The sequence below is a fragment of the Ambystoma mexicanum genome, chromosome 2q, assembly GCF_040938575.1.
Source record: "Ambystoma mexicanum isolate Mex_15411 chromosome 2q, UKY_AmexF1_1, whole genome shotgun sequence".
Classification (NCBI taxonomy): domain Eukaryota; kingdom Metazoa; phylum Chordata; class Amphibia; order Caudata; family Ambystomatidae; genus Ambystoma; species Ambystoma mexicanum.
This window is the reverse complement of record NC_090924.1, coordinates 484,666,413-484,693,230: the sequence shown is the minus strand read 5'-3', so window position 1 is coordinate 484,693,230 and position 26,818 is coordinate 484,666,413. Positions and strand designations below refer to the sequence as shown.

At 44.1% G+C, this 26,818-nt stretch overlaps 1 protein-coding gene across 2 annotated transcripts in view; it reads right to left on the bottom strand.

Annotated features, from left to right (window-relative positions):
• The window catches only part of TTYH3 (tweety family member 3), a 646,372-nt gene that overhangs the window by 121,694 nt on the left and 497,860 nt on the right, over positions 1 to 26,818 (bottom strand). For both annotated transcript variants that reach the window (XM_069647607.1, XM_069647608.1), the window contains exons 6-7: positions 10,225 to 10,297; positions 7,301 to 7,376 (exon numbers count right to left, since the gene is read on the bottom strand). In XM_069647607.1, coding sequence (XP_069503708.1) covers positions 7,301 to 7,376; positions 10,225 to 10,297 — 149 coding nt within the window. The remainder of the gene's footprint in view (positions 1 to 7,300; positions 7,377 to 10,224; positions 10,298 to 26,818) is intronic.

The window sequence follows — 26,818 nt, the reverse complement described above, 5'->3', positions numbered from 1 at the left end:
TGGACACAACCTACAGTCCGGACAAAACACCCATCGATTTACCCATTTCTCTGCATGAGAAGGTGGAGGCTCTAGATTGGGATGTCTGTCCAGAACTAGGCCTTCATTGAAGCACACTACTGCCCCCTCAAAAATGCACTGCAGCTTCTGAAAAAATACTGAAACATTTATTTGCGGAGTACAGCTTTTCATTTTGGTTTCCAATGGCACCACTCAATGACCTGCGTCTGATGGTACCCGAGCTCGGTAGCAATGTTGGCACAAGGCACAAAAAAACTACAGGAAACTGTTTTGTTGCTTTGCTTGTGTGCTGCCATCCGTCAAACACCACAGCATAGAGCTGCATGCTACAATAACCATTTGCTAAGAGCAATGTTTTTAATGTTTGGCTAAAGGTCATCTCTTTGCCAATGCTGCTCTGGAGAAAAGCAGAGAAAATAAAAGTTAATCCCAGCAGCTACCATACTGGAGGAGAACAGGCCTATGGCTGTGAAAGCCATCACAAAACTGCAAGAGCAAGGAACCCATTCATTGCAAGTCTTTGCAAAAACATCTAAGCCTTTGAACCAGGTAACATATGTAGAACATTTAAAAAGAAACACTATGAAGGTAACGTAAAGACCCCTTCATAGTAAGAGGTCATCGTATACTAAGTGTAATGGAAACGCTTGAACTAGTGGGTTCTAAAATGAAGCAACCCCATCTCTTCGAGCTGTAGCTTCATATACTTTCTTTGCAGCTTCTCTTCCTGCATATGCCTCATTACAAAAAGTGGATACAGTATATACCAATGCTTGAATCACCGAAGCCCAAAGTGCATGTTGTTAGGGGATTTGACCAAAGTACTTCCTCTGGCAGAGCTTAAAGTCCACATGGGGTGAACAGAATTGCACTTCTTAGGTTTGGCCTAAACTACCCAAAGGTTTGCTAGCAATGGACGAGCAGTCAGGCTTAGTCGAAGGAGGAGGGCTGAAGTAGGTACACAGAACTCAGAGCACACATAGGTTGAAGAAAACATTTATACACTGTAAAGTTATACACACAATTAACTATTTATTTATATTCAATAAGGCCCACTGTTATATCTCCAAGTTCAGGTAAGTAGAAAAACATATTCACAGTAAGAGTACTTTCAATATGCTTATTACAGGTAAACCATAGGTAGGTATGTTCAGAATAGCTGTTAGGGTAACAAATCACATAAAGCCACCAGAAACATATGCAAACTGATCCAAACTCTTATAACTTTGTATACAACCTGTCTTTTGAGTCCAAACCTATCTGATATCAGTCTCTCAATATTCCACCAGTGACCAAGGGTAGGCAGAGAAGGCGGAAAAAGTAAATTACAGTGTCAAGAGTGGTAGGCTCCCTCTGGATTCCCTTCAGTTGCAGGTAAGTAGCAAGGGTTGGTTTCACAAGCTCAGGGGGATCGGGGGGTGGGGGGGTTGTGTGGCACCTGAAAGATTGCCCCAAGGACCAATGTCCCAGGGCAGGCGGATTTCCCGCTAGAGCTCCCGTGTGCAGATGGACCTACAGCAAAAGATCTTCTCGGTTCTTTTTCAGGCTTGGTGGAACGACGGTTGTCAAGGTGGTCAACTTGTCTCTGTTTCTCGGTCCTTGCCTCTGGTGAAGGGACTTTCTGGACCTGGCCCGAGCTGCTGCAGGATTAGAAGGGTGCTCATGGAGTTTCAGGCAAAACTGCGCTTCCAGAGACGATGCACAGCGATGCAGCACAGGTCCCAGGGCATTAGTGAATTGCAGGCCATGGAGGTTGCAGTTCTTCCAGGGATGACAATAGTTGTAGCTTGTCTCGAGGCTGGTTAGGCCCACCAGTCTAAGGGAAGTCGTCGTCTTCTTGAGATCCATCATGTTGCATGGAAGTTGATGTTCGTGCAGCAGCTGTTAATAGGCTCTGGTGCGCATTGGAAGTTGCTGGCGGCGTCCTTCTCAGTCTTCCTCTTTGGATACTTCTGTTCCAGTGGTCGACTGAGTTTCAGCTCCAGGACTTCGGAGTTTATCAAGGAACACTGCCGAGTACATCAATCATGACCCATGCACCACTCAAACTTGGGGGCTGGTTGTCCAATAGGGACAGTCAGCCTCCCAGTCTGAACTGGTAAGGTACACTGCAGGACAAAGGAGTTTCGGTCATCTCCCCCACTTCCTGTTCTGCTAGTCACTCAGAGAAGCTTGGCGGACTTTCCTTGGGAAGGGACCAGAGAATCCTCCCCACCCAGAAAGGTAGAAGAAGGACCCAAAAAGGACAAATCATCATGTTCTGGGCTTAGGAAAGTAAAACCACCATTTTGGGCAAATGGTGCCCCTTCTGTCCTTTACCACAGCTACGAAGACGGCCTGAGATGAAAGTCCACAAAAAGTAATGTGAAAAGGTACAGCGCCACCAGACTGAACCGAGGGCTTGTCACAGTAACCAAAAGGTTACTGGAGAGGCGATAAAAGGAATACAAGGTCTCCTCTCAGCACTCCACATAGAGTGGGGTGCGTTGATCTCGCAAAATAAAACACTGGTAGGATAAAAAGGATCCCCCTGCCCTGGTAACTACAAGAGTTAGTCAGGAAAATAAATAAACAATAAAGTGGAAGCTCTAGCAGCCCCCAGCAACACTGCACAGAAAGTGTTTGCTGCTTTAGGAAATTGGAGATGCCATAAAGGTGGAGGAAACAGAAATACCAAAAAATAGTCAAAAAGGTTCCATGTACCACAGTAAAAATGGGGTGTGAGTGGGGGAAAAAAAGGTCCCGAAAACACACAGGAGAATTAGCAAAATATCCAAGTGTCCAGCAAAACAGTGCCTGGGGACTGAGAGTGGAGAATTCCCTAAATACAGATAAAGGATGTAAAAGATGCGTACGGATAATTAGCTCAGGTGTACGTGCTCCAAATAGTGGCAAATAAGGGAACTAGTGCACAAGCCAAGTGAAGTTATTTGCTCGGGATAGGACATTGCGTTCAGCAAGACTTTGGGATAGAAATTTAGTACATAGCTATTCTAAATGGTGTCTGCACGACTGGCCGGGATGTTGCCATTTGAATGCAAACCTGCATCGTTTAGATGTGGTTGATTTCTTTTTTATATATTTATTCTGGCAGCTACTTAGTAGTGCTCACTTTGGCAGATAAGAGAACTCGGGTTCCCGCAGGCAAAGGGATATCTCAGGTTTATATAATGTGGGCAAGCGCCGGAGCCAAAATTCAAAGCTAGCACTTGAGACCAAACCAACCCATACATTCACTAACACATCTACTCCCAAGCATAGGCTCGCGGGCGTCTGCAGAAGAAGCAGGGCTTCTGAAAGGGCGCGCATGGGTGGGAGGCTGCGAGGAGCGCAGGGAGGGGAAGGTGAAGGGAAAGAGGCAGAGACAATCTGTCCCTAAACAGGCCTCAGCCTTCCCTTTCTAGGAACCTTGGCCCCTCCCTCTTCATAGGGGAAACCGGGAAGGCCCGGGGAGGGCAGGACGCTCTACTCCTCACCCACACGTCTCCATCCCCATGCAAGAGTGGAAGAGGACTGCAGCATTCCCGCTCAAGTCCCGCCCCGCCCGACCCAGCTTCTGGCTACCTTGGCTAAGGACAGCAATCCCTGCAAAATGATGCGAGAACTTGGGTGAATGTTGAAAAAGTTCGGCAAATGGTACAACTGTACAGGCATATTATGCCAATGCAAGGCCAATGCTGGCAATTTCTAGCAAGTGATGAGAATACGTAGGCAAATTGTAGCAACCACTGACATTTGGCATATACCTGGCTCACGATGGGCATACTTGTGCATACTAGGGTAATAATCCTGTATGCTGAGCATTATGATGGCAAAATCAATTGAATACATGCCGCAAACTGTCAACATCTGGCAAACAGTTGCAATGCATGGCACGTGACTGCGATACCTGCCAAATGGGCTGAGGGGCTTGGTGACAAAACCTGGCAAATGATGCAAGTACCTCGATCATTAGGACACCAATACCCTGCAGTAACATGCCATATCCTCGTTGCTAAACTCTCCCTCTCCCACAACTGCACCATAAACATTGTAATCACCTACAGGCCACCGGGCTCACAACCAGATTACCAAACGCGCCTCCTCCAAATCCTAGGGAATAATTTAAAAAGCTCTACCAAAACTATCCCTGTTGGCGACCTCAACCTGGGCCTACTTGATCCGAAGGATAAAGCTGCCGCCTCCCTAGCCAAAGAACTCACCCACATGGAGTTCATACATAAAATCTCCGTTCCTACTCACTGCAAAGGACGAACCTTAGGCTGGATCGCAGATCACAACTGTGCATCGTCCATCTCTAACATTTCAGCCCTCCCATGGACGGACCACCACCTCATTCAGTTCACCATCCCCACCACTCCTAAACGTAAGCTACCCACCTGCGCACCACCTGCTAAAGTCAGAAGCTCTAACAAATTTACCAAAATCAACCATGCACCACTCCTCAACACCCCAGAACTTAAACCACCATTTAGCAATGATCCCATTAGTCTTGCTAACACATATGCCAAAGTGTTCAACCAAGCTATCAAAGCCACAGCCCCTTTAGAAAACAAGAGAGAAAAAAATCTATGCACTCTAACTCATGGTTTAAAGAAGAACTTGCCACCTTACGCACCAAGAAGCGCCAAGCTCTATCCAACTGGCAATCCTCGCCCAGCAAACCCACACTAATTGAATTCAAAAAAATCTCAACTGCTTATAAAAGAGCCATTTTTCAAGCTAAATCTGAATCCTTCAATCAAAGAATCGCCAAAGCCAATTCTAAATGCAGAGAAATCTTCAAGATATTCAAAGAGCTTACCTCCCCTGCAACCACCCCTGATGACATCAAAGACAAAACCTGGTGCACCAACATTCAGGACGCCCTCATCAACAAGGTAAAAATGCTCAAACAAAAAATATCCACTCAACACTCAGCCCTTCCTAAACATCATGACCCACCTCATCCCACCACTCCTAAACCTCTCTCTCAAACACCCCTCTTCGTTTTTAAAGACGTCACAGAGACGGAGGTTACCAACCTTATCAAACATATTAAACCCTCCACTTGCAAAGGGGACATCTGTCCCCCTACCATCATCAAAGAATGTGCAGACTCACTCACCACCCATCATCACAGCTTTCATTAACTCATCCTTCTCATCAGGAGTTGTACCACAAAATCTAAAAGAAGCATGGGTTTGCCCTCTCATTAAAAAAAAAAAAAAAAAAACATCTTTAGACCCCACTTGCCCCAACAATTACTGCCCCATCCCCACTGTCCCTTCCTTCTTAAAATCTTGGATAAAGCCACCCACATACAAATCCAACAATACCTGGAAGATCTTGCCATCCTAGGCAGAAGACAATCTGGCTTTCGCAAAGGACATGGTACAGAAACCGCCGTCTTAGATCTTAAGAACCAAATAACCAAATTAATGGACACGGCAAACCTGCACTCCTGCTCCTCTGATCTCTCCGCTGCGTTTGATCTTGTTGACATTGATATTCTCACCTCCCATCTCACCAACACTGGCCAATTCTCTGACAAAGCCACCTCCTGGATAACCTTCAAGGAAGGAAGGAAGGGCAATGAAAGTCTACTATGACCAAGCCAACGCAGAACCCATCACCATCAGCTGTGGAGTCCCCCAAGGATCCTGTACAGCATCCACCCTCTATAACCTGTTCACCAAACCCCTGTTTGACCTACTGGACATGCTAGGCATAGCCTATACAAACTATGCCGACGACACTCAAGTGCTCCTCCCACTTACTGGAGACTATGATCAAGATGCCACAACCCTCCTCCAAATTTATACGACCATTCAAACGTTGATGGCAATCAATGGCCTCTGCCCAAACGGGGACAAAACTGCGATCATCGTCCTGGGTCCCAAGGAAATCCTCGCCAAACTAAACAAAAAATTCAGACATTTCTCCATTGATAACTCAATCATTCCAGTCTCTACTTCGGTAAAGACCCTTGGTGTCTACTTAGATTCAACACTCTCAATGACAAGACAGGTCAGCGCCATCTCCTCTGCCCACACCACAAAACTTATAACTGCAATTAAACCTTTTTTAACCACTCAAAACTGCCTGTCCATAGCCAGAGCCACAGTTGGAGCCAGACTCGACTACTGCAACGCCCTTCTGGCAGGCACATCCACTAAGAACATCAATTGGCTCCAGTTAACGCAAAATAACACACTCTGTGCAGCTCTACAAATCCCCAAATGTGACCACATATTCCACGCCAGACGCGAAGCTCACTGGCTCCCGGACAAGGAAAGGATTAACTTCAAAATCCTCACCCTTACGCATAAATGTATCAATCTTTCCGCCCCATCATACCTCTCTGAAACTCTATCCAACAACACTTCGACATGACCCACAAGAAGTCACCATGCTACCAACTCCGCGTTCCATCCATAAAAATAGCCAACGCCGGAGGCATCAGCTTCCCCCACATAGCTCCGAAGCTCTGGAATGCCCTCCCTAACGCACTTAGATCAGAGCCTTCCCTACTGCCATTCCGCAAATCCCTTAAAACCACACTTTTCACACAACCTTCCTCATACTGATGGCATGTCTCCCGCACTGAAGAAACCAACCAACTGTGACATATATGCCTTTGTTCTATCCACAGCTACTCATATAACCCCTAAAATAATAGTCTAGAATGCAAACTCTGCCTGCTCATAATATGTAACCTCAAAATGCATCACAAACTAAGTATCAGTAACCACTACGACTTCCTTTGTATCCAGAAATGCTTATATGTAACAGCGCCACGATGCCCCTGGGCTGCGGCGCGCTTTAAAAATTTGAATAAATATGATGGCAGTATCTGGTTAATGATGCAGGTAATGCAAGTACTTGAACATGTCAGGGCAATAACTGGCAAATGATGCTCATACCTGGGCATGGGATGACAACATTTGGCAAATAGATGGGGAGAGTGCGTAGGCATGTGAGGTCAATACCTGTCAATTTATACCATTTTCACTATACAAAAGCCAAAAATGTTGGCTGTGCCAATGCTGGGTTTTCCTGTAAGACTCTTCCCTTGCAAAATAACACAAGACCAGTTCAATGATCCGTTCCTGAACTACTGTCCGCTCTGTACCAGATCCAGGTAAAATCTTGAACTAGTGAAAGGATATAGGGTTGCTGGCCACTTGCTTCTCCTTATAGCACCGACATATGTTAAGATGCTTCATTTTCAGAGGCTTGTTGCTGAAAAGCAGAAATATTTCTAACACACATGCACCACAGGGAAGTCTCTTCTTACCTGTGCTGAGCACACCTCTGTCCACTACCATCTTTGAGACGTAAGCATCCGGATTCACGCAGAAATCACTTGAGCCCTGAACGAGTGGGGAGAAGAGGAAGCTTCATCACACATGGGATCTCAGCACGAAACACACCTAGCCATGTCCCAGAATCCCAATAGACTTCATACCATGTATTGCAAAACAGCTCAAGAGGTTAGAACATTAGACCAAAAACACAGATGTGGAAACCTTTTTTCAAAGTGAGTTGTCCATCCGAAGGTAGCACATAAGAGATTAGCTGATCACACACACATTTGGACAGGTCTTGCTTAGACGGCCGACTTCAACTAAAGAAAACTTCCCTCAAATAAATTTGGCTGAGAAGATCCAGGGTGAATGGGTAAAAGCTGTGGACGTGGGCCCACAGCAGACTGGAGTAGAAAGCAGGACCCTGCTGCCCTAAACAAGGGCAACTCCTCACAACAACCCTACACGTGGCGGGCCATTGGCTGCTCAGGGCTATAACCACAGGTTGCTCGAGTCACTCCTCTGCAGAATTCGAGGTCATAATCAAGGAATCGAGGCAAAGAATAGAACCGTTATGTCATCACATAAACAAGAGGGAACAAAGGGGTGTACACAAAAAGAAACAATGGCGGCTTTGAGGGGAGCAGCTGATGGAGTACCAGCAAAAATGGTAATCAGCCAACTCTCAGGGATTTCACGCATGCACACTGCCTCAATCGATACTAATTAAAACAAAAGCACCTGATTAACTGCTCTTCAATCACAGCGAAGACATGTGCAATAGCAGGCCGCCATGCTCTTAAGAACAACCGGAGCAGGGCTTAAGAAAGCAGAAACAAAGGAAGACAATACACCGGGGAACCTGCTCTCACGCAAGATTTCTGCGCGGGTGTTGGAGTGGCTTGCAGTCATGTTTTGTTACTTTTATCCCCGCAATTTTTAATTAGTCATTGATTCACATTTACATAGAAAATAAAACATTAAAGAACTTCAGTAAAACGTACACACCTGTCAAACCATTCCATCCATGTCAAATATACATACGCACAACGTGGAAGTATTCCTTTTATCAATACCTAAATATGACAACGAGTATTATGCTGCGGATCTGAAAACCACAAAAGATGCCACCATGTGGTATTTCAAAACATCTACGTAAATGAATTGACGCTACTCAAGAGAGAACTATCCCAGGTTGATAAAAGTAGATTACAAAAAGAAGACCAGGATCAATGGATGGATGCATAAAAGAGAGGGCAATGAAAATACAAATACTTCAAGGGGCTTGCAGACTGATGCTAACCTCTATCCTTTGATTTTGGGGGTGAATCTTTACACAGTGATTTACTATATACAGCTGAAAGAGATTGCATGATCCAGGAACAGGTACAGGTCATAACCAAAGTTGCATAAAATCTCAGACAAGGCTGAAGCCTGGTCAGTGAAGAAGACTTCTGCAAGGTGGTATACACGCTGAGAAGCCAGCAACGGAGAGCCTGCTTCGGAGCACTGCGGTTTTCCCCCGATCTGATGACCTGTGAACCAAGATGGTGAAGTGACAGGGATGGTGTCAACTACACCTTGCCGATACGGAGCGGTGGTGAGGGGACCTCCCGGTAACAAACAGCGCCTTGCATTGGAGGTTGCAGAGCCCCCAGCTGAGGGATTGGCCTTAGTGATTGAGCGGAGGGTATAACCCAATTTGGTTATTTTCTTTTGCCTTTTTGACCTACTATTTCATGTACCTTGGGTGTTGCAGGGCTGTCCCCCGGTCCTCATGTTCAGGTATCTGCGGCCTCTGGGGTTGCGGGGGGTGTCCCCTGCATCCTTAACAACGGGGGTAGGGGCCAAAATGTGCTCGGGCCCCCGTTTTCAATGAACAGTCAACACGGGGGCCCCCGAGAAGTTTTACTGCAGACAGTCTGCCTGCAAACAAAACCAGAGCCACCCCCAAGAAGCATTTTACCATTGGGAACAGAGGCATTATTGCCTTGTCGGGAATGGGCGAACAGTCGGGTGATCCCCGGGCTAGTCAAGTGATCACATTATATTGAAGCGCTGCGATTGGAGCCATGATAGAAAAAAGGTGAATTATTTGCTACTAGTACCAGATCTTTCAGGCACAATGGTGAACCACAGGAAACCTGGCTAACAGTTTTTAAGGCAGTATTGGTTGGGATCACAGCACTATACAAAAAGCGGCCAAGTTGGGGAATTCCAGGGCCGCAGTAAAATCATGCCTGGAACTTAAGTCTCAGGTTCGAAGCATGGAGAGTGAAGTGCCGACCACAGCGACTCGCATGGAGACCACTGAAGGTGGGGCTGCATTAAAAATGTTATAGTGTAAGCCATGCTTCGCCTGACCAACCAAATGAAACAGACCAACAACCTCCAGAAAGCAGCCTGGGTGAGGGTTTTGGGGATATTCCTGCATTCAACCACACAAGTCCGCAGATCGGTTCGGATTGCTGGTGCTACTACCACAGGAAAGCCACAAGGATGCAATCTATTATGCTGCCTGATCTGAAAACCTCTGCAGTAAACATACAACTTTTAATCGGCAGGGAAATCTAATTGCAAAGTATGGGTTCCAAAATATATAGGTTTAGAGTGTACATGTATTTTCAGTCGCCTAAACAAACCCCTTTTGGAAAGGCAAATTATTTTTTTACGTCCTAAAAATCAATCACTTCCGATAAAAAAAAAATAGGGAGTAAAATACTCCTAATTAAATTTTTTTGTTTTAAGTCCTGGTTATCATGTAAACTAAGAATGAAAATGTATTTGATACATAAAATATTTAACATTTTGGGATGGACTTCGGTGAAGGGGACTGTCTCTATTCTTCGAATCCTGGGTGGGAGTTTGCCATTTGCTATCTTTTTACAGAATGACATTAGCCTGGATGACTTACCACAGCCACAGCTAACTCGAGTCCCATCGACGCCCAGCTAACAATCAGGGCCAACACCCCCAGGAAACAAACCCTGTAAACGGGAGAAAGGAAGGTTTTGTGGTTAGTAGCAAGGAAAATGGCACAAAAAACCTTCCATAACAAAACCATACCATCTCCAACATGGGCAAAGAAGTGAGGCCCCGCATCCCCCGACCTCATGTGTTGTTACACCGCGGCTTATACGCCATTAGAGTTCTAGCTGGCGCTTTGAACACTCCACATATAATGTAACTTCAGAGGTTGCCCACCTGCCTCTTTACCAGCACGTGAATGTTTGCTGTAATAAGATATTCAACATTTATTTCATTTGGTTCTTTATTATTTATTTAGAATTTGTATATACCACGCCACATGCCCAGGGCCTCAGAGCGCATACAAAAAAAACATACAAGACTAACAAACGAATGAGAGTATGAACGAAGGATTCAGTGTCTGGGGAGCATAGATGGAAATGAGTTCATCGCTGCTTAGTGCTCAGCTAGTATGCAGGGTACTCCAGATCGTGTAGGCGGAAAGGGAAGAGAGAAAGGTTGGCGGGGGAGAAGGTCTCGCACTCTAGAAAGGATGCAAGGTAGAACACTGCTTTCAAGGCTTTAGAAGTGCAGGGCAGGGCAGCACATTCTGGGCTTGGTTACAAGTTAGATTAGGCATATTACAACATACATGTGCAGTAGTATTGTGCTCCTTAAAGGTAGGTCTTGGTAACAGGACTCATTACTCGTGCAGCATTACAACATAACTCAGCGGTAGTATGGTGGTCAGAAGGGTGATTTTATGGCCTTACTAAATCAGGCAATGCAGTTATTTTTTTTAATGGTATTTAATGGTATCAGGGAAAAAGTCCTCCTGTATAGAAGCCCCATTGGGTTTGCTGCGGTCTTCATCTCCAGTACCCGACAGCTTGTGAGCTTCAGTTCACCAGATTGTAACATAACAGAAAATAGTTAAACATTCAATCTGATGTTCACTTTCTACCCTTAAATAAACCAACATTTGCTACATTTTTAAAATGTGAACCTTCTAGGTTTTAGAAAATAGTTTAGGTAAAGTGAACAATTTTGAGGCATATCCTCGCCATGCAACAGGAAAATTGCATTTTTTGATATTTTGCACATACTTGCACTTATTTTACAAAATAAAACATAGGAAGAATATTAGCAACCAGAAAGCTATGGATTTCTGAAACCCAGACAATATTGTGTATTTGGAATTTCCGTAAGACGTAATTTAGGCCAAGTCCAACTATTGCTCAAAATGTCTTTGCCTGCCACCAACCAATATCTTTCCCATCTAATGCTATCGTGTTTTCTTCTATCACAGGCTAGATCATGACCATTGAGAAGCACGCCGGGTCAACTGGGTTAAATGATGGTCCACAGAATCACCACACTGACAAGAGGACAGCCAGGCATCATAACATGCCTTCAATCCATGTGCAGAGACAGGCCTGAGAATAAATCAGCCAATCAAATAAGCTTTTTACTCCCAAATCCTCATCCTTGTTTTTGCATGTTTAAACACAAATGTTGGTATCCACCTTTAGAGTATGTGTAAAGTAGGTCAGATTGTACGTTCAGAGAGAAGTCTCTAGTTTACTGCCGTAAAGTGGCAATGTTCATTCTACCATTACAGTGCTGGGCAATACAGATGTTTGGCATCCTTCACTGTAAAATGAATTCCAAAACCTCATGGAAAACTACAGTGAACCACAAAATGTGTACTATTCTACCTAGAACGGTCTTTGGTGAAGATTGGTCATGTGCTTCGTTGACATCGGGCATAATAGCAGCAAAGGGGAGAATTGTATTTATTTTAGGTATTCGTAGAAAGCAGACCTAGGTCGGAGGGGCAGCATGCTGCTCTGGTTGGCATTGGCACCAATCTTTGTTGCAGTGGACAACAGCAAGAATGCACAATGCTTTACTGCACACATGACTGCGCCATATGGCGGCAAGTTAAGTGTCCATGTGTGTGCAGTTTCTGCCGTCGGTGGCCCTTTTGCTAGGTAGACATAGCTGGAAACTAGGAAAAGGGTCAGGATGACGAGGCGAGAACTGTTCGCTCAAGATTGCACTATACTCAATGCAGTTTCATCAATAGCTCCTGCTAATTGACTGATTGGCATTATGTGTTCCAGGCAGAAGGGCAGAGCACATAATGGGGGTGCAGGTCAATTAACGTAGTAATATTGGTAATCAAAAAATGTAATTAGTGCATGAATTAATAAACATAAGGAGCGGCTCCTAAACGATGCCGAAGGAGTAAGCTTACTTTCCAATGGATGCAATGAAGCCTGAATATAAAACGTGGCCCCCATCGTCATGGGGGTGCTTATAGATGGTGTTGGGGCATTCATATGACATGAGATTTTCTACCAGACACTATACACTACCCAAGGATCCTGCACTTGTTTTCAGTGGCTCACTTGTCCCCCTGGAACGAGGCCTCCCCAAAGTATTGTGTTGAACATGATTTTGAAACTGTCCAAATCTGTGTTTGTCAAACTATGTGCACTGCGGGACAAAGTGTGCCCCTTGCACAGCTCTGCTCTGAGACTACTGTGCTTTTGTTGCAATGTGGCTCATTAAACTTACCATATTTGACTCGGCAAGCAGCTTGCCCCATCCTCATGCATTGCTTAGCACGCGCCAATTACTAACTATAATAACATTTGTTCATTGCTAAAATGGAGAACACCCATGTTTTTTCATCTCGGATCAGAAAACCTTTTCGAAAGCAGTTAAATCCCAATGCCGAAACATCCTGCAATTGTGTTAGGCCTTCTTAAAACAGCCACACGATGGTGTGTATTTACATAGATCCCCAGAAACGAGCGTGTGAATTTACATAGATCCCCAGAAACGAGGGCGTGTATTTACATAGATCCCCAGAAACGAGGGCGTGTATTTACATCGATCCCTACAGACGAGGGCGTGTATTTACATAGATCCTTAGATGCAAGGGTGTGTATTTACATAGATCCCTAGAGATGAGGGCGTATATTTACATAGATCCCTAGAGATGAGGGCGTGCATTTATATAGATCCCTAGAGACGAGGGCGTGCATTTACATAGATCCCTAGAGATGAGGGCGTATATTTACATAGATCCCTAGAGATGAGGGCGTGTATTTACATAGATCCCTGGAGACGAGGGCGTGCATTTACATAGATCCCTAGAGACGAGGGCGTGCATTTACATAGATCCCTAGAGACGAGGGCGTGTATTTACATAGATCCATAGAGACGAGGGCGTGCATTTACATAGATCCCTAGAGACGAGGGCGTGTATTTACATAGATCCCTAGAGATGAGGGCGTATATTTACATAGATCCCTAGAGACGAGGGCGTATATTTACATAGATCCCTAGAGATGAGGGCGTATATTTACATAGATCCCTAGAGACGAGGGCGTGCATTTACATAGATCCCTAGAGACGAGGGCGTGTATTTACATAGATCCATAGAGACGAGGGCGTGCATTTACATAGATCCCTAGAGACGAGGGCGTGTATTTACATAGATCCCTAGAGACGAGGGCGTGCATTTACATAGATCCCTACAGACAAGGGCATGTATTTACATAGATCCATAGAGACAATTACGAACATGAAGGAAAGGGAAGAACAACAGTCATTCAAGAGCATCTTTGGCCACAAATTCTGCATCCGGTTTTCAAAACTAAATTACGTGCGTTTGAAAACCGAACAGATTTTTGAAAGTCTAATCACCAACTGTCCAGGTTGAGAATACACATTGATCACATGGGAGCTTTAACCGAATAATGCCTTAGATCCCGTAGGGTTCACTGCAAAACACAAAAACTAAACAACTAAAATTCATAACGTCCATTAGCACCCAGCAGGTGGGAGCCAGCCAATCAGGTGGCTAGAAACGCGGACTTGAACCGCCAGTGTAAGCCTGCGTTCCAAGACGCTCCAAGATGTTCCAAGACGCCTAACGGCTGGCTCCCCGCCACCATCTTCCGCCACCCATTCCCTTTTTTATTTTTGATCCCCTGGTCCACTGCAGCAGCACCTTCCTCTCAGCTTCTCACGGCCACCTTGGAAAGGGAAGAGGGGCTCCATATGGAGTCTCACTTCCCTTTCCATGGCGGCCATGTTGGTAAAGGATTTTCCCTCATACAACGGGACGCTGCACGTGTCCCGTTGTAGAAAGGAAAACTTTTTTTTTTTTTTAGCACCCCGGGTTGCCGCTTTGGTAACCTGGGGTGCTAATGGCCTTAACATCCGATCCGACCCGGCAGATCGGGTGTTAACGCCTCAGTAAACAGCATGCCCGCCACATTGCTGCACTCTGACGTAATAATGGCATCCCTTCCCTGCGATATTGTATATGTGCAGAGAAGGAAACCGTCAGTTAGAACTACAAGCCTGGCCAGTCGGATTAGGACAGAAACGGTTGACATTTCTAAAGAGCCTAACTTACACTTTCTTGCCCGAATAAGCTTTTCGCCAAGAGGAACCTTGTAACACAAAATATTTCAGGGCCCACAAGTCCTAAAGTGGGGGACTCTAACACATGAAATGGGAAGTGACGTCTAATAAGCACAGAACAAATGCACTTTTTACTTCAAAAAAACGATTTATCAAAACCCAAAAATTAACCAGAAGGGATTTTCCTGTAACATTGATTGCAAAGTATAAAATGTGCACACCTTCTAAACCCAAGAATCTGTATCAAAATATTCCCTGCAGAGCAAAATTCCAATGCGAGACATTTTACATTTTCATGTCAGCTTGTGGGTGTCTGGCCTGGGACCCTAATTGTCGTGATTTGAATCCCAACTTCAATGCTGCTCATAATGACCAAATTACTACTAAACCATTTAACTAAATGGAGCAAACTAAACGTTTTGGCCTGCTGCCTCAAAACAGCCAGCGGAGTTGGGAGTCCACCTTCTGAATGAAAAACGTTGGCAGACACTCCGTCTGTGCAAACTCCCCACTTGTACCCTACTGTTTGTGGCTTCTCTTCAGACAGTAGTGTCGGAGGAGCAGCAAGGCCCGCACTGCAGCCCATACTCATGTGAAGTAGTAATGGGGCACGGGAGGGTGGGGTTTAGTGCTGGAAATGGAATGCATTTCCCGGATCCAACCTCCATCAAATATCTTCACTTTTTTTTTACAGGACAGCCCCACCAATCTCCCTCACCCATAAGGGGCTCTTTAAAAGAGGGCTACTAGAGTTTATCAGATTTTCTTCCTCCGGTGCATTCGATTGAACTACTGGCCTGTCACTCTTGAAAAAATTAATCCTTGTGACGTATGTTTAATAAAAAAAAAAACCTGCACGGCCCAAAAGACTCAGTTACTTCTGTGACATTAAGCAAAGCTTCAGGCTCTAAACCAACCACCAATTAAGCCACCACTTTCCAGCAGGTGGGGGGGGGGCAGAGTACGTTTTATGCCCTGGGTCTTGGGATATAGAGAAAATGTCATGCTGAATGAGTAGGTCTGTACTGTCCACCACTTTTGCGGCTGCAACAACGGGTCTGAAAACGCCAGAGGATGATGGCCGAAGTCTGGGACCAGTAAGGCCAACCATTCAGACACCCTAACGATGGACATATGGAAGGCTTAGGCCAAGGAGCGCGTCTTCTCCGTTTCCTCCTCTGCATCCGGGTTGGTGTCTGCATCCTAGTTCCTCAGGCTAGGATCTGACCAGTGCACATCCCCATGATCATCCTCTGGGATCAAAGTATGCATAGAGGCTCCCTCTGCTTGGAACGGGCCCATTTCCGTGAGCCGCAGCCTTTCTCTATTGGCTTAGCCACACATTTCTCCCTACCATCATATGACACGCTGTCAGCCTCAGGACCACAAGCTGCTCAAGCCAATGAGTCGAAAAAGGAAACTTTGAAAAAGACTGCTTTAATTTCAAAATCTTTCAAAAGAAATCACAGTTGGGACCAGTGAATCCTGTCCGTATTTGTTCTAAAATCAAGGCCACACACGCCAAATAAACCACGAAAAGGAAATTTACCAATGAACTATTTCTGAAATCCCAATTTGGGAGATCTATATAAATCAAGTCCTGAAGACGGGTCCGACGCATGCCTGATAGCATCAAATAACTAGCTACTGAGCCTGTTTAACCATCTTTTGCCAGGACCCAGAAACACACTCTTTGGTGTCGACAAAGTCAAGGACAGAAAAATTAACAAAGTCAAGGATAGTGAATTGCATCAAGGTTTCATTTAATAATAGGATGTCACCTTATTTGTTTACTAACCTCACTACATCACCAGTATCTGACGAATGTGTTCAGTTAAAACCAACTGGTCAAGACAATTGTTTTTCAGTATAGGTTCTCTTATGGAATGTTATGTGCATTTTTGTCTCTCCTGTTTTTAATTTTTCTAAGTGTTTTGTATCCATGAATTAAAATATGTATTTCTTTATGTTTTCTGTCGCAAATAATTGATCGACATGAAAGGTAGCACGTTGTGCAACTAGACACACCTGGCACGTGTGTAGGGGGGTAGATATCCCTTCTCCTTACATCATAGCCCTAATTATGTTCCCCAGGTATGGTGCAAAAACCTCTTCCTCTTTGTGACTGGTCCGCACTGCTCGGCTCCTAGTGTTGACCAAGTGTTTCAAATTCTGATCCACCATCTTGTAGATAGGAAGAAGGGTTAACCTAGTTAGACAGCTGTGTACCTTGCTGCTGCTCCAAAAACCAGATCCGCCATCTTGTTTCCTCCTTTGCCCCATACCTCCTCCAGGTAGCTCCTTGCAGTGCTTATGGACATCTACGGCTTACATAATTCAACTTCCTGAAACTCTACTGAGACTTCATCATACAGAGACCCATCAACTTTATTTTCATTGTCATCTTAAGTAGCCTCATTTTTCAAGTTGTATCAATGAATCTCCCTTCGTGTGGTACGGGAAGGACAGGAAGCCACGCATGGTTACCTTTCACACTGCAAGTCTAAACGGGCATTTTATTGTCGATTTCATTAAATAAGAAATTAGCTTCCGCAAAATGGTTCTTTAGGCACGTGGGAATGTTCTAGCAGGAAAATGCGCGTGTTTAAGTATTGAACTCTACCATCCAAACTGGCCGTCACAGCTGCAGCTACACCAAGCGATTTACCACCCTCCCGTTGATCACGTGTATTCAACATACTCCTCTCAAAACCACTGCAGCGGAGGCGGAGTAGTCACTATGACCTATAAAGTTTTTCAAGGTTTTTGCCCATCTCCTTCTGGACCACTTGAGCCATTTTTATTGAGTGCAGAATTACTGACAAGAAGGAATGCTGTAATCAGAATTCCCTTAATAAACAAAAATGAAAAACACTACTTAACTTTCTCGTCACCCCTACTGCTGCCGCCCATCTTTTTATCCGAGAGCTGCCAGCGGGCAGACGGACAGACTAAATAATAAGGTCAGGAAAGCTCTGAAGCAGAAGGAGACAGCCAATGAATTAATGATGAGGATTGTGGACTTTCCACACTGAGTCCAATGCCAAGCAGTGTGAGGCAGCAAAACGCTGGAAGCCGAATGTGGAATTACGGAGCAAACACTGCAAAAGTATCAATGTCAGCAAATCAGTCACATTTTGTACAAGTTTTCACTCAATGACAATAAATGTGGGTCACGCAAAGCTACAAAACAATCAATGCAGGTCTGCTGTTGAGTTCCCCTCCCATTCGGACACTCGAAAAATAAACCTGTTGCCTGAACTTTGTGATCCATACCAATACTCTTACCACCTCTGTTTTTTAGAGATCCTTTGAGTTGAAAGCTATTGAGCCTACCAAATACATCCTGCACTATGGTTCTTACAGGTGCACCTCTGACACTCGGAACCTCTATTCAGGCGAACCCAGATTGGCAAAACTATCTTTTCCTCACTAACCCACAAAAGCAAGTGAAGCCTTCTTCCATGATCTTAAGCATACTCGAGGCTTGAGCAAGATTCAGCAAGCAAAGTGGCATATTAAACCCCTGATTATCAATCTGTTGCTCTGCTAATGCCTAAAGTGCCCGGCTTTAGGGAGTACTGTTCATTTGATTACTACGAGGGATTGGTTTGCCAAACAAAAGCCGCGCGCATTTGCTCTACTGTTGAATAGTTGGTATCGCCCCTACTTCACGATTGAGGATCTACGCCAAGATATCAGTTTGATCAAGAGGAGGTCATCTGAGCTTCTCACCAAGCTTAAAACGCCTTCCATGGTGAAGAAATGTAGACTTACCAGTGGATAATAAAATCTCACCAGAGTATAGATTCCAGGCTGGCCAATCCTCAATAGAAGAGGCCTTTTTTATACATGAAAAAGGTTTTCACCCGTGCCAGATTCAACGTCGCAGCTGCAATAACCCCACCATTGATATTCAATGGTAATTACATTATACATTTGATAAGGGGTTACTTTTAAATACCAGGCATGGGGTGCCTACTAATTCAGTAATACCTTCAAAGTCTAATGCGTATTTGGCTCCTCTCACAAGTTGCCAAAATGGACACACTAAAATATTAGTGTTAGATGACGGACTCCATGCTATTGTTGATAACATTCTCCAGAACCCGCCTTTAATGATCAAGCAAGTAGAGTATTCACACCTCTAATGCTAGGGTACTTAAGAGTACCATTCATAACTAGTAACTTAGTCATTGCATCAGAAAGATTCTTTAAAGGTTGCTACATATTTAGCATTGTAATATAGCATGGAGATCAAACAGGGACGATAGAAGGGGAAGCAGTAAGAATAAACTGCAAAATTAATGAACCAACTAAATTAATTAAGGCTTAAGAACATTCGTGCTTTTAACCACCCGATCGCTCCAAAAAAATAGAACTGGAATTATTTGGTAAATTAACTACGTATTACATTTACAAAACTACAACATCAGATTTCGTGTGACATTTTTCACTTCTGTGAATAGAACAGGCGTAGTTCCAAAGTAACACTGACCATTTTTCAGAGCACTTCCCATTACAAGAAATTAAATGAATGGCTATATCAATTGATACACTTAAATTCTGAGACTGGATAGCTTTAATAGGCCTAGAATAGGTTAGCAGGTGAAGGAGAAGCCGTATAACTGAAATTTGTTAGCAAAACATTCCAAATATCAGACCGAATAGCATACATATATTTACAATCATAAGAACATAATAAGTATTGGGAAAATTGCATATTGGCAGCATTTTTATATATTAGAGCACTCTGAAACATGACATGCGGTTCAATCAAAAGAGAAGGGATATTAAAAAACCAAAGTGTAGGGTGTTGTGCTTCCAGAGTTTTATAATTAAGCCTTTTAGCTGAGGTTATCAAATTATAAATGTTGCTAAATGTCGAACTTGAGTTTAAAACGTTATAGAAATTGTAGTCATCTGAAAGCTACAGAAAGAAAACACAAAACAAGCAAATCAGGAATCAGGTATACAAGAAGATGATTATAGACATAACAGGACCTGGGGGTATTTGTACCGGAAGTGGAATTTAGAATTCATGTGGACCAATCAAGAACAAGCCCTTCCAGGCCATAATATCTGGTACGACACCGTTCACGTTGGCCTACAGGAATCCATTTTGAACTATGGGACACGTCAGCTACCCTCCCCTACCTCCACACACACACACACACACTTGCCTTCTCCTTTGCTGCTGCTCCTTGCAGGCTGCTTCCTCGTCGCCCACTGCCCTGCTGCTTTTCTGGCATCTCTGTGGCTTGTTGGAAAACTACTTCCCTCTCACACCTGCCAGGTATCCATTTCGCAGTGGAAACGTATAAATGCGTTTTCTTTTTTATCAACAAAATTGTGGATCTGCACATATGGCCTAATGCATGGTCCAACAAGGATTTTCCTCTGAGCCGTTGGTCAATACGTGGAGTTGACTGCACCAATTCCTTCTTGCATGCCCTCCCATTGCTTCTTGCATGCCCTCCCATTGCTTCTTGCATGCCCTCCCTTTGCTTCTTGCATGCCCTCCCTTTGCTGCTACTTGCATGCCTTTCCTTTGCTGCTACTTGCATGCCTTCCCTTTGCTGCTTCTTGCATGCCCTCCCTTTGCTTCTTGCATGCCCTCCCTTTGCTTCTTGCATGCCCTCCCTTTGCTTCTTACTAATGACTAATTAAGAAGAGACTTGGAGAACACAACAAGGCATGTTCAACAGCGGACATATTGCAACGATAAGGACTCTGTTGGGTGAATCTAGTTTATTTTTGATATAAGGCCCATGTAGGTAATCAGAAAGTGATGTACATGGTGTGATCCACCATATGAAACACTGTAGATGGTTTCCTAAAACCAGACCTCCTGTATATCTTTGGTCATGTTTCGATTACTCAAGACTGAGACAAAGTAATCATGATTTTAGCACTGTAAATCTTCCTGCAGAGGGTCCAGAAGTTTGCAATCTTCTGTATATGTAACGAAGTAACACATGGAAGTCTTAACGACCATGTCTAAACCAATAGCGCTCGGAATGTGGTCTGTAATCTTGGCCGTTAACCTCATTCTAAACATTCTGACTTCAGCAGCAGCCCAAAAGCTAACAGTGCATACACTTGTTTATTATTGTATTTTATCACACAGTGATAATAGCCTTATAAACCTCAGGAGTGGTAGTATCGTTTGGCAGAATGCTCTTCCACAGTGTATTGCCCAGAACTTCATCTTATGCAATAGGTTGTGGGACGGGCCTATCACACGGAAAGGACCCATCTCTTGGTCTACAACGCCTAACTAACAATAGCTTCCTCCTTAATGAGTGTGGTCCAAAAAAAGCCCAGCCTGAATGAGCCAAAAGTTTGCGGGGTCCTTTGGATTCATGGGAGGGTTCCTCAAGAATCATAGCTTTTTTTATGGCTTCCGTAAATATAACCAAAAGAAACGCGAGAACTTGGGAATGCCCAAGAGACAACTTGATCATTTAGATGTTGCATAAATGCTAGCATCATCACTGAATAAAAACACAAGGAAACTGGGATGCGGTGTGTGGGAGGGGGGAGGGGCAGGGTGGAGTCATTCACAACTGGATTACTGGTTACAGCTTTGAAGGTGGCTAGTTGTCAGGCAGACATTTGAGATATATGAACTATTGCAGCATAAGAAGGGGGTCTGCAACATTTGGTTCTCAGATGTTTTGGACTACAACCCCCATCAGCCCTAGGCAACAGTCAATGGTGAGGGATGATTGGTGGTGTAGTCCAAACCATCTGGAGAGTCGCAGGTTGCAGACCCGTGCCATAAGGAGTGCAGAGTTGGGCTGAAAGAATGCCCTGCCGTTTAGGCTACGACACCAGGATTGGTGGGAACTGAGGTCAGCACAGCTATTGTTGCAATATCGCTTTCAATGACACTGCTAAAGAAAATGTAAGTTTGTTTTTTGCCAGTTCCAATATTTTTACATACAATAACTTTCAAAAAAAGACTAACTTCAGCTATCAGATTATTAGTATTCCCATTAACATCCAACAGATTTAACAATGTCAACATTGGTATGGCCATAATAGCGTTTTAGAACTCCTGCCGGGGGACTGTGAACAACCTTGGATGTAACAGTCCCTACTCTGAATGCTGGAATCTTTGTTAGAGCAACAGTTTACATCTTTACCTTGTTCCTGCAAAAGAATAATCAGGGAAGATTTCAAATGTAGATGTTAACTCAGTCATTATTATTCCATAGATATTATAAAAGATGGGTGCCAAACATATCTATATGTGGCATAAAATGTTGCAATACCATAGACACTGGGTGTTTTTTGCAAATTTGAAAAAGAATAGCTTGTTCCATCGTATGCACAGTACATGTTTATGTCAGTCTTTACCACACAACATTAAGCTGCAAAAGGTGCACACTTATTTTAGGACTGTTTCTGATCAGGGGCTACCCGTTTACCACTTTCCAGCAGAGGAAAGGTCTCTGCTCATATACCCTCAAACGGATGCATTTAATAGGTAGGAGGCTCCACAGTCCTAGGCTGTAGATCAAGAATGCTTATTTACTGCTTCTTATTTCTTGCATGTATGCTACTGTAGTCTTCTAAGCACTCACTTCTGGTGCTGCTCGGACTAAAAAGGCAATGATTGCCTGCCAGGTTTTCCATGGTGACAGTTTTGTATGTGATGCAGACTACTGAGGGTTGGAAGTTCGTGTCCAATGGGGAAGACCATGATGTTTCATTAGAGTGGGCATTATGTGGTTATAGTTAGAGACATTTGATGAAATTCACAACAATGTAGAGGACCCTGCTCATAGCTACTAGGGTGGTGGTGGGTAGGCCGGTGAGCAGGAGGTGTCCTCCGTCCAGGAGAGCTAGGGCATGGGACTTTGTGGTGGATATGACACCAGCGCAGGATAGGAAGAGCGTAATGTTTTGCAGTAGGAATAATTGGTACAACACTGTGCAAGCTTTCTTCGGTACATGTGTTACAAAGGAGTGGTGGTGATTTATGTAGGAAACTTGGTGCATGGTGTCAGCTGTGGGGTGAAAGTTTCAAGGTTTTAGGCGGGCAAGCAGTCTGGAAGTGGGGGTGCTACTGGGAAGGCATAGGGATTCCTTCTTGGTGGGGTTCAGTTTGATATAGAGCTGAACATGCATGTTTGGATCAGGGCGAGACGAGCTTTGAGTCGGCGGATGTCTACATTTTCAAGTATTGTTGTGGTATCATCTACATGGAGGAGGGTTCCCAGGGCCACCATATAGAGGTTGATGATCATGGATGAGAGGATTCATCCCTGTATCGCTCAACAGATGAAAGATAGATGTGGTGATCTAAAGGTACGCATCTGGACCAACTGAAGGCGTTTTACTAGGCAGGAGAGGAATCGGGCACTTGTGCAGTATGTCGATGGTGGTTAGATGGTCCCTGTGATGAAGCCTGCAAAGAGTTCACGGTGCATCAGGAGGGAGGATGCAGAATGACAATTGGCTGTCGCCATGCTACGACCAAGTCTGAAACCTGATTGGTAAGTCTGTAGAAGACAGTTCGCATTGATTTGTGCTTGGAATTGGGTGGCTAAGCCTTTTCAAGCACCTTGGTTAAGTTGTGAGATGGTCACACACAATTGGCACCTCTTGCTCTCATTATTGAATGACTAAGCTTCTGAGTGCATGATTACACTGCCCCCGGGAAAACCTCAAAGGGGTACAGCTCATTGACGTTTTCCAAGATGGGCCAACATTGGGGCTCAGCAGGCATGGGCAGGCACAAGAAAGAATTGAAAATTGTTTCAAGCTTTAAAGTTTGTATTAAATATTGCTCTAGGAAGGCCACCTTCTGCGGGTGTATACCAAGAGGTGCAAAAAATAACTGCTCCACATTTCCGCTTTTTCCTCTATATCTTGTAGGGACATAATCCTCACTGACCTGAAATCTGATTTGAAATGACTGAGGATTGATAGAAGCAGGGCGCACAGAATTGTATATGTGTTAAAGTACAGCTGGGTAGCTCTTAGACAATATACACAATGTATTCCCAATAGGAAGGCCAAACAATTCCCCACCCAACCATAGGTTTTCCTAGCCATGTCGAACATCAGTGAGGAGAAAATGGATGGTGGGTGGAGATCTTAATGCTGTACACGATCATATAAAAAGGCAGGTCTAATCTGACCGCCTCTACTGTGAGAGACACCCCACCACCCCCCAACCTCCCCACCTGCACCGTGTATGCAGGGCTTGGCACTAGCCAACAAATGGAGGTGCCTATATTGAGATGAATGTATTTTCACACACTACAAATATATACAAAATATATTGTCCAGGCGGACTGTATACAGGGGAGCATGGGATATTGAAAAAAGCCCCTAAGACCGAGTAACGGCATAAACTGCTGTTCATCATTCACTGATGTTCTGGACCGACAAACACTCAAATCCATAGATTGGCCCAGGAGGATGAATGAATTGGAAATACGTGAGCCCTATATTAAGGGACAACAGGACTTCTTTGCTAGGTCTGTCTTAACGGTGCTCCTGATTGACCATGCACATGTTCATTGTTCAAGAGCATGGAATCCCCCAACCTGCCAATACAACTGCCCTCTACCGCACAAAACAGCTCCACAACACAGCTCTTCGTGTAGGTAACAAATGCCCGATGGAAAACTGTGTTTCTGAATTTATCTGTGCTGATCTACGAGCTGGTCTTGACCTGCTTGTTCGCCAGCTTCAGGATTAATGCCACCAAGTGCGGAATCTGAAATATACCAGAACCTCAAATGGAATGTATGGATGATCAATATATACAGTTTACATTGTGCACATTCTAGTATACTATCGTTTGGGTAGAGGATATTCCAAAGCTACTCACTACAATGTATAAGGATTTTGCGCCCACCAGATGATACCTGCAAAGGTTAATAGCACCATTCATCAGATCCAACAGCACCTGTTCCCGCTGATACTCTGAGACAAGACTGCTAGGTTATCTTGTAAGATTATGACTAAATTCCTGGTGATCTAGTGGTCCTAAGAATGAACAGACATTGTAAGGCCATTATTGTTGATTGTCACTCTGCATCAGAGGACAGGGCTGAGACTAGGATTCTGCAGGAGGCACTTGCAACCAAATTGTGGCACCTAATACGGCTCTCAAAATCACACAATTCTAAAAGGACACTATCTGCTTTGTTCACTGCAATAACCCTTTGACTAGTCCATCCGAACTCAGGCATCTCTTCAGGTTTTGTCCCAAGAGAGTACCAATCATATGAAAAGGGGGATTTGCAATTCTGAGCGCTTCTTGTACCTTTGAGCCTTCTAAAAGGGACTTTAGCCTACAAGAAAGGGATACATCGCAATATCTGTACCAGATTTTGTATAGTTACCTGGTTATGACCCTCCGGACATGATTGGCTACATGACATTTGGACACCCCAGAGCTTTCCTGGATTTCAACACCTTCACACATTATACAGTTCCCTGAAATCGGCAAAACATCAATGTGGTCGTAGATGTACATACCAGTCTTCAACCCTAGAATGCAGTGTTTCTGGGACATTTGCACCGCATTGCACTGCAACAAATTGAATCACACCAGGGTGAGGCCACAGCTGGGGCTGGACTACAGTAGGTCCCAGTATGCAGCAGCACACCAACTCTCGCCACCCCCCAACGTCTGCTCCGGGTTATGTCAGCCAGCCACATATGCCGATTCACAGTGCAGTTTACTTCAGAGTGCAAAGCACATCAAGAATAAGCAAATAGTAAGAGCGATCTACAGGATCATTGATTTTCACCAATTTAAGAGAGTGTTGTCATGTCTGCCCACAGAACCCGATTAGAGAATGAATATGTTTTGCTAGTAAATAACAAACTAAATATTAAAATATCCAAGTGAAGAATTACATAACCCAAAGTTTCCAACAAGGAGAAGCAGGAGGTATTTTTGGAAAAGTTAAATGAAATTACACAGGGGTAAAAGCAGAGTCATCCATATACAACACCTTAAAAACTGACATCCATGATGTTGAAAAAATATATACTTTAAACATAACAAGAACTAGAATTAGCCTCAGACATGTGTGAGATTTAATGGCTGTTAGCCTGTGCTAGGCAGCAACTCCCTATATTAGTAGTTGTCTTTTTTGTGTCTTACTGATTGGTATGGAGCGCTGCTTACCACTGGGGAAGGCTAACAACCTTGGCCAGATAGTAAAATATTTTAAAGATTCCCTCATTATCAGTCCAACTCATATATGATCCACGTCAAGTGGTTTGTATATTTTTCAGATTTATATACAAATTCTGTTTCGGTACATCACAGATTGCAGTGGGTTAGTAACTTTGTTACTTTAACATCCTGACATGTTGGTTTAGTGTGCTTCCAACTCTTATGGCCACTGGGCTTTCCCAAGGCGGTTTGTAAATACTACTTCTAGTCCTTCATTGATTAGATCTGGTGTATTCTTCACGTTTCCACCCTTGTTGTGCTAAAGTTTCACTGCCTTATATTCTTCAGATTTGGCATGTTCTTGGATCTTCTCTGCCATCATTGTTAATATCCTGCATTACTCTCCTTTGACTCGATATTGGTCTTAAAATAAGGGGTCGAGACCCCGGTCCTGGTCTGTTGTCTGTTCTGGAAGTCTCAGACTTGCATGAGTTCTCATGGCAGAATATGTGGAGGAGACCCACAACGTCCTCTATCAATGTCAGACCACAGAGAGAATGCATGCAAGCATCTCTTCAGGGTATACAGTTCTTTTGCTGCTGGATTTTCGCCGCAGGACTTTTCATAGCCATTTTTTATCAACAAAAAAAATCGTTTTTTTGTTGGGGGGGGTAAAAATTAAATAAATATTTGTGGGTGAAAGGGAATAATAAAAAAGTGGGGTTTGGGGGGTAACACCGCTAAAGAAAACAAAAAGTTTTTTTTCGATTAAAAACAGCGATGTAAAGTCCTGCGGCAAAATAACGTAGAACCCTCTTCAGATGGTTGACATTCCTCCCTCATCCACCAGGCAGAGATCGATTTATCTAGACTCTCCCAACACATGCTGGAGGGGCTGCCCAAATCTGGGCATTATGATGCATATCTGGTGGATTTGTTT